Source organism: Apus apus, chromosome 1, assembly GCF_020740795.1.
Source record: "Apus apus isolate bApuApu2 chromosome 1, bApuApu2.pri.cur, whole genome shotgun sequence".
Lineage (NCBI taxonomy): Eukaryota > Metazoa > Chordata > Aves > Apodiformes > Apodidae > Apus > Apus apus.
In genome coordinates this window covers 115,683,312-115,696,482 of record NC_067282.1, presented here as the reverse complement: position 1 = coordinate 115,696,482, position 13,171 = coordinate 115,683,312, and the positions used below count along the sequence as shown (strand labels likewise).

The 13,171-nt window shown below is 40.2% G+C and overlaps 1 protein-coding gene across 3 annotated transcripts in view; it reads left to right on the top strand.

Annotated features, from left to right (window-relative positions):
• The window catches only part of SHROOM2 (shroom family member 2), a 124,940-nt gene that overhangs the window by 94,168 nt on the left and 17,601 nt on the right, over window positions 1-13,171 (top strand). For all 3 annotated transcript variants that reach the window (XM_051634207.1, XM_051634199.1, XM_051634214.1), the window contains one exon: window positions 11,880-12,638. In XM_051634207.1, coding sequence (XP_051490167.1) covers window positions 11,880-12,638 — 759 coding nt within the window. The remainder of the gene's footprint in view (window positions 1-11,879; window positions 12,639-13,171) is intronic.

Genomic DNA, 13,171 nt, shown 5'->3' with positions numbered 1-13,171 from the left:
GGGTATCCTTGCCCAGCCTCTGCTAATCTGCAGCTAAAACGTGCAGTCCTATGTACTTGAGCCCACATTGTCTTTTGACATCCGTAGCTTTTTGTGCTGATGTGTTATGAGAAAAAGCACCTCTTCTACCACCTGTTCTGGGTGTGGGTGGGGTGTCTCTTCTATGAAAGCTGTTGTGTGGCTTTGCCCATCCTTATTTTCTCTTTCCACATTTTCGTTTGTTCCTTTTGGAGTAGTGGGAAGAGCCGCAACATTAGGGTGCACTACGCATTCATAAAGTAACATAATGTTTCTTTTATTTTTACTTTTTTCTTACTGCTGTGAAGTACAGAGATTATATATTCATGGAATGGTCTGTGAAATCCAGCTTTTCCTTCCCTGCATAGCAGTAATTTCAGTTATATATAGTTGTATATGTTGCTGAGGTATAGGAAAAAACTATCCTGTGGGTTACTTTGCATTTATTAAATCTGAATTTTATCTGTTGATTTGTGACCTATTCACTCAATGATAGGAAGTCTTTAGCTTGTGTCTTTATTACTCAGAATTATTTCCTCACAACAGCAACTGTTGCCACCTTCTTTTTCACATCTTTTGTAAATCATCTAGATCTAAACACTTATGTTAATCACGTGATGATGCAAGTAAGGACTCTGTCTCATGGCAGTCAAATTTTTAAGAGCCTCTGGTGAGGATAATACTTTATTTTAGGATCCTCTAAAATCCGAATAGTCATCCAGATTGCTGTTGTCCACATGTGACTCTTAAGAATAGTAATGCCATCTGAGACATGGCTTTTCTATACCAGCCCAAATGACATTTTGTCATTTTAACACGCTAGTTAGTGCAGCTGCTGTATCACTACCTGTTTGCTTTAGATGTTAAGTTTATGGTTCTGAAGTTCTCCAGATTAACAAGGAATATTTTATTTTACTCTTCCACTCTTTCTGCAACACCCTCACACCTTCCCTCCCCAAATGTTGCATGGGTCACTTTGCTCAAGTAGTTGCCCAGGTGACAGGAGTGGGGTAGTTGTGCATCATAGCTACTATTTCAGCAGTTTCCCATGGGTGTTTCAGGTGATTGTTATCATCTAGTCCAGTTAACTCATGACTACTTACTTAATGGTGGACAGCATCTGAGAATTCCTGCATGGGCTCTTCTTTGCTCATGAAGATACGGAGTCTGTGTTAATTTTCTGCTGCAGCTTTATTTTCTTTGTATTCTTACTGTTGTACTTTTGGCCCTGTAATCTTTCCAGCAGATACTTGTGTTTGAAAAAGCGTGTTCTTTCTTTTTTTTTTAGTCCTTTTTTTTTTGCTTAACACTTCTAAGAATTTGAATCTCAGCCTTTTTTTTTTTTTTTCTTTTGGGTGGTTTCTTGTTTGTTTGTTTTGGTTTTGGGGGCATTTTTTGTAGTGTTTTTTACCTTCTTGTGTTTATACATCTGCTTAGCTAGAATAGTTCTGGACTTTCCTCATTTGGGTAGGACTTTAGTTCTCTGGTGGATGTCCTTTTAATTACTGTTTAATCCAGCCTTCAGAGGGGATAGAGAGAGGGGGAGAAAAGGAGTGGTCTGCTGGGTTTTTTGGTAGATGTTATGCATTTTCTCTGACTTTCATATACTGTATCTTCAGCCACACGTTACCTCTTAGCATTATACCATCTGGCTTCTTCCTTTTAAAAATATTCCTCTCATATATGTAAATGCCCTTTTCAAAATTAAATACCACAGTGTGGATCCTGTATCTTTCAGAGTGATTAATCTAAATATATATGGCCACTGGCACAGGATAGCTCTTCAGTAGCAAAGTTTTGAACCAGAGTCTTCTCATACCTCAGAATCAAGGCAGGAGTTGCATGATAAATTGTCCCACTTGTCATCTTTTTCTTCCTCCTATTGTGCATTTTAAAACTTTCAGGCTGAGAGATGCATGGTTCTTCAAGAGAAGATGCGTTGTTTTGAGATCTAGGTTTTGGCTAAACCTTGCAGGCTTCCCCCATTACCTTCCCATTATTCCTCACTGTCCTGGTGGTGCTCAGCCCAGGGGCACTCGGGTGCAGGTCCTGCAGGTCAGTGTGATGCTCCACCCTGGCTCACTAGCAGCTGCTGAATCTCATTAAATGGGTGCTGGACTGTCTCCAAAGCCTGCACTAGGTTTACAGTATGCTCCAGTAATGTAGCCCTGTTTCTTACCCATCCAATTCACTCATTCCCAACACCCTTCGGAGTGTGGCTCCTTCCTCTGCCTTTGGTAGGTGAATTTTGAATCCCTGTTCCTAAGCTTGAGGGTAGCTACCCTACCCCTCCTCATATCCCATTTTTCTATACTTCCAGCTTCTCACTACTGAGGGAAGTTCCTCTCTCTTAATTGTTGCTGGCACATCTGTTCTCCACTGTGCATGCAGCTAGGGGTATGTGAGGCCACTGTGGTCTCATAAAAGAAAGTGTTGGAGCATAGTTTCTTCTTACAGAAAGTTTCTTCTTCTGTCCCCAAAGGCAAGTGCTGCCGTGCATGCGAAGCTGGTCCTAGACATGATTCTGAAGGTACTTAAGTTAGGATCAGACAAAAGGAATGGCGCATAAAACAGTTTGTGGAGAGAGAAAGAGATAAATTTGTAAGCTTTATTCCATTTTTGTGTTCTGGTTTGGTTTTACTGCTTTCCCTGGAAAGAGGATTAGAATGAAAACTATCTTAAAGACTAAGCTTGTGCTGCATCACTTGAACTCGGGCTATTTTCTTGTTGCTATTTTGTTGATAACAGTTGAGTAGGAAGATTAGCTACAATATAAGATACAGTCTTCAATGGTTATACTCATAAAGCATCATATAGTGTTGTATTTTAGCATTTATTTTCCCTAAGTTACTTGATGAAAAGCGTCTTTAGAAATAAGTGACTGATTTGTCTCTTCAGTGCAACAGTTCATATATTTCTAACAAATGGAGTGGCTTTATGGTGTTCTGGTATTAAAAGCAAGCCTGTGAAACATTCACCTTCTGCTACAAGCCCTTAGGCAATATGGATTATGATTTGCTATCACGCAGGAGACTGTTTATGCCAGTAAATGTGAGTAAAGTTTTGTGCTAAAAAGTAACATGACAGTTGTAGCTTCCGTTTCTCTGCATGGGCCAACCAGACTGGCTACAGTCTGTTAACCAGTTGTGCTGTATTATGTGAACAGGCGAGTTTTCCTGAAGTCATTCTCTCTGTATTTTGAAATCAAATAGCTTTGGAAGATATAAAAATTTTACGGGAGCATATTAACTGAATATCCATGCTGTATTTATAATCTATCCATTGTATCTCATTCTGTGTGCAGTTTAAATAACATTTTCATCTTAAAGTGGTCATCTTTAAAATGGGCTTTTATTACATATTATAGCCTTATCCACAGTTTCTCTATTAAGCCTTTAATGTGTTTTTGTAGAAAAACTGAAAGGAGCTTGAGCTTTGCTCTCATGAAGGCCACAATGCCTTGGTTTCTAAAGCTGGAGTGTGGGGGTGATAATTTGCTCATGCAGCATGACTGCAGAATCTCTTGCAAGAGAGAGTGCCTGTACACACACTGCATGGAAAAAAATTCAAGCTGGAGGGCTTTTGATGAAGACTCACCTCTAAAATTACCCACTTGGTTATTTGAACATCGTTCAGAAAGGAGCCTGGTAACACATTGATCTTTTAAAACCATTTTAAATATTCAAAACTTGCAGAACTGTTGTTGCTGAAATACAGGTCATGATTTTCACAAATGAAAGGCAAAACCCATAAAAAATTAAAGGACTTTTTTTTTTTTTTTTTAAATAACCGAATCCAGTGAGTGGGGGTGGGGGAAAGGAAAAGCTTTGAAGTCTCTGAGATCTTTCCCCTGAGGTCAGAAGTTTCTGATGATGTAACATACAATACAGACCAAGCCTTCACTTATCAAGGTTAAAGTTGACAGAGCTTGTATGAACTTGTCAATCATAGAAAGCAGGCAAAAACAAGCCAGCTGTTGTGAGGCATGGCTTTGAAAATCCTCTGTGTTACAGTAAATGAGACGCAGAGGTTGAGACAAGATTCAATTCTGTGAGGCTTTCCAGCTGACTGGCACATTTGCAAGGATGCAAAGCTCACATATCCAGTGAATATGGGTAAACAGCTGTAAATCCTGGTAAGATTGTCTTGTGTTTAGTGTGAAAGTGTGAGAGAAACAGCTAGAGGCACACGCCTTAATTACCTTTTTCTGTCAGTTCTGAACAGAAATTTGCAATATCAATTCATACAGTATTTCTTTTGTTCTCTGGGTCTTTGAGTACAGGCTGCATCTTCTGTCCCTATCAGCAGAAGCTACAGTAGCAAATTAGGAACAATGCAATGCTTGGTACAGAATTTTATTTTGCTTAGTGTAATTGACTGCTCTGTTCACTGATGGGTTGGGAGAACAGGGGGAAAACGTAAGTTAATTCCAGCTAAGATGCTCTGTGTGCATATGCTCGCACACGCGTGCTGTTTTTAGCAGCTTTTGTTTTCACAGTTGGCATTGTGCACACTGGAATTAGAAGGCAGTGCCTTTCGAAAATATTTGTTTTCTGGACTGAGAACTGCAGCGCTGTTGTTGTGGCTTGGGGTGCCAGGCTCGGGGTTCCTCTTGGCTAGGGGTGGTACGAGAGCTTTTTCGTCTTGTTATTTTCCTGGCAAGCCTGTTACTGTGAGTGCAGGCTCGCACGAAGACCTTTTCCACAGCAGCAGGAGATAGTACCTGGCAGTGTAAGAGATCTGGATGTGACTATTGGAAGCAAGCGGTGAGTGTGACTCTGAGTTAAAAGATAGCTATTGAAATGTGTGCATATGCATGCTAATTAATTTAAATAACTGGTTTAGGAATTTTTTTTTTCCTTTAGAGATGAGCTACGTGTTCATTTTGGTGCCTGTCTGAGAAACCCAGGTGACCCAGCTATTATTCACAAAGTGTTTCGTTTTATAGCTTCTGTTCTGACACTGACTTTTGCTCAGCTGCAAGCAGCTGGTTTTGGTAGTGATAGCAACAAGAAAATAGCAACAGCATATCAGAAAAAAAGCATCAAGGTGTAAAAAAATTAAAATCAAAGGAGTGGCAAATGGAATGTAGGGGGATTTTTTAGTAAATTGACAAAACAATTCTATTTCTTTCAGCCTTTTTTAACGTGTCTGTGATTTCCCTGTTAGCAGTGATAGAAAGTATTGTCTTTTGTCTCTGCAGTGGTTGCCATTTTTCTAATGTGATGGCTCTTGTTATACTGTTGGGATATTCTGATTATTGAATTCAGTGTGTAAGTACAGAACACATTGACGGATTGACTTAAGTGAGCAGAAGTCATTTTGATTCCATGCACGCAATCCCCTGTATGCTCAGACAGGCATGCAGTAGATAAAGCAATTAAGAATATGGCCGTAAAAATTATCTTTTATCATTGATTTTTTAATGTGTAGCAGAATGGAGGAGAGGCTTCTATTTGTCTGAACTAAGAATGGAAAAATTATCCCTCCCTCTACCTTTTCCCACAAGGTTCTTCCTTTCTGCATAAAGGCCTCTCTGCTGTTATAAGAAATTGATTTTTAATTGGATTTGATTTTTACTGTTGGCCTATGCATTGTGCTCTTAGCCATGACTGACTGGCCTACATTTCATCTGTCAACATATCTTTGCTTTTCTACAGCAGAATTAGAGTGGATCTGCTGAATTTGTTTCTGATTTTCATGGGGAGAGAGGGAACATTTTTAGAAAGAGAGAGAATGTGAGATGAAAACCCATTGCTGTGTATGTTGGCACGCAGGCAGGACAGGAGAGAAATTCTGGTGAGATCGACAGACAGGCGAGCAGCATCTGTTATCATATTTCATTCAGTGATAAAGCCAGGTGATAATGCAAGGGCTGTTAAGCTAGAGTGACATTTTGCTTTATCACATTGGGTGCAACAACTAAGCTGTATTTAGTGTGACTGAATAAACAGATAGCTGTCATCAAGGCGCAGATGATGTTAACAGGCATTCAGGGACAGAATTGGAAATCCAAGACTCATATCGTGATGGGTTGTAGGCTTGTAGTGTAACAGTGATGTGCCATGTGGTATCCTTTGTAATATATCTGGCTGGTTTCATACCTTCAGTTGCCTTCTGAAGTGTATCAGGGCATCACTTTATTTTGTCCTTTTTTATTTGGGGGGGGTGTGGGGTGTGTGACTTTTTTTTGGGGGGGGTGTTTTTTGATCTTTTTTGAGAGATAGCAGTCTCTCATAATTCAGCATTTATTATTCTTTTCATGTAAACACATGCTTTGGTTTTAAGACCATTTGCTTCGGTAGTGCTTCAGGGATGCTAGTTGCCATCATCTGTCTCTTCAGACCAAGGCAGTGAACAGCTCTACTTCTTTGTAGTGACTTATGTGCTGTGCATCTTCCTGGACTCACCGTAATGGTACAACCATCATGGTGATTAAATTACCTGGTTTTTGAAGGGTCCTTTATTCTATGCATTTGTCTTTAAAGATTTGTAAGTAGTTTTGTTGTCCAAGTTCCCATTTGGCATGTGTCACGACTCAGTAGTGATAGCAGATACAGTTCTCGTCAGAAAATTGGACCACTGGTAATGTAGTTCTCCTTGTATTGCATGTCCAAAATGTCTCTTTGGCATTCCAATAGTAAAACCAATGTAAGGGTTTCAAAACCTTAGATCCCCTAGACAGTGAAACCAATGTGTGATTTGCTTGTAGAGTCTACTTTAGGGTGAACCGAATCTATTAGATTGCATTAACTGTTATCAATATGGGTTAAAATGTGTTATTAGACCTCAAACTTTTTCCTAGATTTTGAACTGTCTTACCCTGTGCATCCCATTCTAGCTTAATAGCATCCTGTTATGGTCTCAAGCAGAACTGCACTGGGTAAAAGAAACTGCTGCTTATTTGTGAAGTATTGCAGAAATTCTTTTGGATCCCACTGTGCCAACTGCCAGGCGAATATGTAATGAAAACATAGCTTCAGCACATAAATTCACAGTTGAAGAAGAAGCACAGTGTCAAGGGCTCTGCCTATAAACAGAGTTTTGGTTTAAGCAAAGAAAGCATTTTACAGTTGCTTTAAGTCACAAAATTATCTTGTTTGAGCCCGGTCAGTTCCGTGATCCAATTTATTGTGGAGCTGTAGAATTCTTACGCCTAATACAATGGAGAGAACAGGAAAACAAAATCAGAGTGGACTGAGGAGACTGCCTCTTCTGGCAGAATATCTGCATTTAGATGAGTTTAAAGGGACTGCGAAACTGTGGCCTTGATTAATAGGCCTTGACTTGTGGCCTTAATTAATAACCAGTGTTATTGTAGGGTGAGGACTTTCTGGAGGAGCCTTAATCAGGTATGAATGCCTTTCTTCAGTGTAGCTTGTCGTGTTTGAGAAGGAATTTAAGCTAAATCAGAATCAGCCACTCCATTTGCTCTCTTTTGTCAGTAAGTTAGTGCCGGACATTTTATTGCTTACATAACCATGCTTATATTTTATGGTGAAACTTTTGCACAGAGGTCAGGTCTTTAATGATGCATTTTTCAAATGTTGGCTAATACATTTTTGCAAAGCTTATCTAGTCTAGGATTTTAGAGTGTCATGTGGCACTGTTTGGCTTGGACTGAAGCATTCTCAAGAAACTGTAAATCAGACAGATACAAATCAGACACGTTGAGTTTATTGAAGTGACTTTTGTTTCTTGCGATATGACATTCAATCAGATCATTTTGCCTCTCTGGCCAGATTTAGTCAAATCCTGAGTTTGGGGCAAACGAAGGAAGTGATTTGGGGTTGTTTTTTATGGCAACCAAAACCGTTATCTTTCTGATAGGCATCTATACATAATGATTCATTTTCATAATTGCTCACTGCCTCCAGTGGCAGGCTCTTAATAGCGTGTGCGTGTGTGTGTACGTATGTGTATCTGTGGCTCTCCACGGTTCAACTTGCGTGTAGTAGCTTACATTATTGTTACCTGCCTCTGGTTTGTTAGAATAGCCTCTTCTGTCATTTCTGGGGCCCCTTGGGGTGTCCAGACCAGGGAGGAGACTTGGTTGATTTCCCTAGCTTAGCGTTTATTTGACCTTTACATTTCAGTCATGAGCACGTATGCCCCAAGCTAATGGAGCCAGAAGGAAACTGAGACATGTAGAAACACGGAATCATTTTGGTTGGAAAAGACCTTTAAGATCATCAAGTCCAACTGTTAAACTATCTCTGCCAAGTCCACCACTGGACAGAAAATACTTCCTGCCATTATGCAGATGCACATTTCAGCTCCCATGGTGGTGAGTGGTAGTGTTGTGTTAGGTGGCTGTGGCCATTCTATGGAACGTGCGAGGCACAGAGCAGAGCTCCTCCTGAGCTCACCTGGCCAGCAAGTGTGCAGCCTCTTGCCTTTCTGCTCAGACCTGTTCTGGGAGAGTGAAGCTCTCTCTAAATGAGAGCATCTCAAAATTGTGGAGTACTGTTTTTTGTAACGGAGCAGTTCCTTTTTTTCTTGCTTAGAAGCGTATTTTGGGTTTCTGCCCCTCACCACTCAGATATGAAGGCTTCTATGTGTAAATACCAAACGTGGGTACAGTATAAAAGGCTCATGTAGGCTTCCTGTACTAGACTCATTGTTACTGCATACCACTTTTTATCAACAGCCGAAGTCTATGGATTGCACATCCACTGCAGTTCAGGTTAAGTGAGGGGTGTAAGTCATCTGACAGTCGAAGCTGTAATGTCCTCATGTGCCAGGAGTGGAGAATGTGGTGTGAGCTTTCCCATTTCTGTTGCATCAGGAAGGTTCTTTTATTGGGATAGTTGTGGCATTGTGTCATGGTGATGGGAGTTTTGGGTTTGAAGGTAACTTCTAGTTTAATGTTTTTGATGATGACTGCCTTGTTAACTAGAATGAAAGTGATAATTAAGTCAATTGTTATGTTTTTAGATTATTTAAACCTGTCTGTCTCTTTCACTTTGTGATGTTTGTTTAAAAATGGTTAGTTCCTTTCAGTGACATGTTATTCTTGCATAATACTATGGGCCTTATTTCTGAACAGCTGTATTCTGGGCATATTGTTATATGAAGCACCAACAGGTTTGAAGTAACTTAGTGGACTTCTTGGTATTGATAATAATGTAACCTTTGCAGGTTCTTGCCAGTGTGTTCTCCTGGGGCTTGAAGCTTGCTTTCTTTTCCTCCTTTCTGAACAGTAAGCTCAAATCTGTCCGAAAAAGTGTAATAAGCATGTTTTGCATGAGGACTCACTCACACTGAATGCAAATTAGCCTCAGTGTTGAATGTAGCCACCTTTCCTCAGACCTATTTTCTGTGGCACTGCAAAATGTTTGGCTAATTTTGTGGAAGCTGTATGAAGGCACATATGAAATCTCTGAATTTTATCTCTGTGTTTGCAAATGTAGACTCTCTAAATTTCTCTGTGTTGTGATTCTTTATTTTCTTTTACTCTGTTTTGGAAGGTGACAGGACTAGTAAAGTGTTCATTGCTTCTTATCCAGGGTAATATTTTAAAAAAAAATAAAAATTGGGTTACATGCTCTGAATATGTAAACATGTTAGATGGGTGGTATACTCTGTCCTGTTTGCTTCCACCCAGACACCCACTCCTGATGTGCATGCAAAGTTCAGTGTATACTTTGCAGACTGGCTGAGGTAGTGCATGTATTTTGTCTGTGTCTTTGCAGCATTTTGTGCCATTCCCTTGAGAATTCCATGCACCTAAGTGCAGCTTTTACACTGTCTTATGTTATGGCTTATGTATGTGAAGAGGCCTGAAGAATTTTTTGGCACAGGTGGCTCTACATGGGTTATCTAGACAATGAAAAATGCTGATTTAAACACAGGATGTAATGCTTGAGGCCTGCAGTCTTAATTGGTAAATATTTCTATTAAAATTAGTGGAACTATTTACAGGCCTGGTTCTGCTTACATTGAGGACACTAGGGAAAAGCAGCTGACTCCAGAGATGCCATGTAACCAAATCTGAATAGTGTTGGTCTTTCTGGCCTTATATAATTTTACTTAACAAGACTGTCCTTCACCTAGTGTTAAAATCGGGGTAAAAAAATACTGTTTTGTAAAACATAGTTGACTCTCAATTTCTTAGATCCAACTGCTCTTAGTTAAGTGCATTATGAAGAGATGTGAGGTTAAAAAAATGTTAATCTCCCCATTCATGTTAAATTGAAAGTTTACCCTTTAAAACTAAGTATTAAAATTTAACACTTCACATGAGAGAAACATTGTGCATGTGACTGTTAAGGAATTAAGTTGTGAAAAATCTGTATCTTATTACTGATATGTAAAATCAATGTGAAATCCAGTTATTAAAACTCCCATACATCAAGCAGTTTAATGACAATGTCCAGATCTATTTTAGAACTTCTTTCCATAAATGCTAAAACATCACAGATCCAAGGACTACAAAATAATGATTTTGAATGTAATTTGATTGTACAGGTGTGAAAGTAGAACCCACACCTAATCAGTTGTCTGATTAGACAATACTTCATTTAAAAAAATTATTTTAATGTAATTAAAATAGTAATGCAGTGTGTAAGAATTTAACCTATTACTTATTTTATGTGCCTTTATCTCAAATTTTGTTTGCATACACACTGATGTTAACCACTTACTGACTTACTGTCAAAACTGAAACAGTAATGTTAATAACCTGTTTAGGCTGAAAATTCACATTAACCTTACCTTACAAATAGGCTGGGAAAGATGCATCTTTCACAATCCCCTCAGAAGAAAGCTTGGGCAGTGCAGGTCCCTATTTCAAAATACAGAGACCAGCACCCACCATCAGTAGCATCAGTGATATTAGCAGCTCCCTGAAGCCTCTTACTTCTCTGTTGCAGCTTCTTTTCTAAGCTCAGTCTCTCTTCAGCCTCCTTCAAGCAGAGAGCAAATCTCTTTCAGTGCTCCAGAGATACTTTAGGTTTTTTTCTGCCTTCTGTTTCTTTCCAAATTTGTCTTTACCTGGTGAGCACAAATGAACTATGTGTCTTGTGGCAAAGCACAAGCCTGGAGCTGCAAAAGCCTGCTTCATGGCTAGAGAAGTAAAGAGTGTAAAGCTGGAATAAACCCAAAAATATTTCTGTCTTAAGGCTTTTTTGGCCATTGTTTGTCATTTGTGCTGACAGGCCAAAAGAAGGTCAAGTGTAAAATAAGTCTGACTGGAAAATACTATCTTTCCTAAATTTCCTTTTCTTCCTTTTTTTTTGAGAGAGACTAATTTTTGCTTCCACAGTTTTTTAGCTTTGCAAACTTTTTGTTTGCACTCATTTCATTTTTCACCAGTTGTGCAAATATCTGACCTGCATATTAGTAATTAAAGTTCATGGTATTCAATTCGCGTTTGAAATTACACCAAAGTATTAATTTTGCATGTAGCAAATAAACTTGTATTCCTCACTTTGTTACTATGAAGCAAGAAGGTAATTAAATTCTAATACTAGGATTCCTGAAGACAGTTTTCTTTTCTACCAACATTTGCATGTTTGGCTGTGCCACATACATCAGCACTTACTCGAGGTGTGCTGTGCATTTAACTACCCCACGCTCGCTGCAGCGCCTCGGGTTACCCAAAGGTTGTGTTGCATCTTGTGGTGCTCCATACCCTAATTTAGCCTGACATGATGCTTAGACTTACCACGTTAGATTAGGTACAGTGCATGTGCCCATACACGAGAGGGTGTTTTTGTACCATACAATTACCATAGACTGGAGGAGTTGGTGTTAAATGTTGGATGTGATCGCAGTGTTGAAGCTTCCTGGGTCAGTGTGGTGGCTTCACACCGAAGGATATAAATCAGCAGCACGCTAACAACTTGTCTTCTCTCTAGGCAAGGTGACACAGGGGTCCTGAGGGAAAACCCACAGGAGAAGACGGATCAACTGGACCAGAATTTCGGCCACAAGTGGAAGGCATCTGTCAGACCTTTGCATGCACGAGAGCCTACAGTTCTGCCTCACGAGAGCCGGGGGAGGTCTGGGACGTTGCCTAGTGATTACCGATACTCTCAGGAAAACGTGAGCGAGAAGAGCAAGGATCACAGCCTGCCTCATCTCCCCTGCTCTGAGCCACAGACCTCGAACAAGAGCCACTCCTGTCTGCCCCGGGGCAAAGGAGAGGAAAACCATAAGGTAGAGCCAGCGCTGGTGAACAAGAAGCGTGGACCTGCTCCTCAGAGGCCACCGCCACCTAAAAGAGATAAATACAGGCGGCCAGATAATTCTGCACCATCACTCGGCTCCTCTTCTGAATCTCTGCTGGTAGCTCCCAGCCAACCCTTTCCGTCCTCATCCCCCAGCTCTGCCGAAGTGTTTGCCAGTCACTCCTCTCTCTGTCAGAGTCCTGCAGCTTTCAATGGAAAACTGAAGAGTGCTAATCCACAGCAGCTCCAGCAAACATCATCCACGGAGAATGTTTGTCAGCACTTAGAAGAAAAAACGCACCTTAGGTCTGAGCCTGTATTATCTTCCAAGTATCGGTATCTTCAAAAGCCTGGCATGGAGACATCAAGGTCCCCCTCTCCTCAGTTTGCACCGCAGAAGCTCACTGATAAACCTCCTGTGTCTGTACAGGATGAGAACCCAGCCAGGTACTAGATGTAACTCCTTTACTGTTTTATTAATGCTTTTTGCTCACTTAGGCCTTATTAATGGTTTACTGTTCATTTTCTTTACTATAAGGACATGCTTTGATTTCATTAAGCATGAGCCATCCCAGCATGTCCTAAAGAGACTTCAGATTAGTGTGAAATTCCAGTTGGTACCATTAAAGTCCTTCAGCTGGTCTGTGGTTTCTTTTAGTTGACTGATGCTGCTCGGGTGTTACAGCTGGTAGTTAGTAGAAAATTAAAGGGATGGATTTAAATGATTTTTCCACTGTAAGTCTGGACAAAATGAGAAGAATCCCTCTCATCATTTTCTCCACCCAAGTCTGTATATGAACATGAATCAGTGTAGGGACAAAGCAGATGTTGGAGGGGAAGCCGTATCGTTTGTAAGAACGTGTTTTGAAAGTGCATACAGTAAGGTACATTGCCAAATTATGACTGTTTTCATGTTGGTTTTATGTTGTAATATGGCACTCCAGGTAGTCTGAGGAGGTGTCTGCAGCACTGTTTGTGCT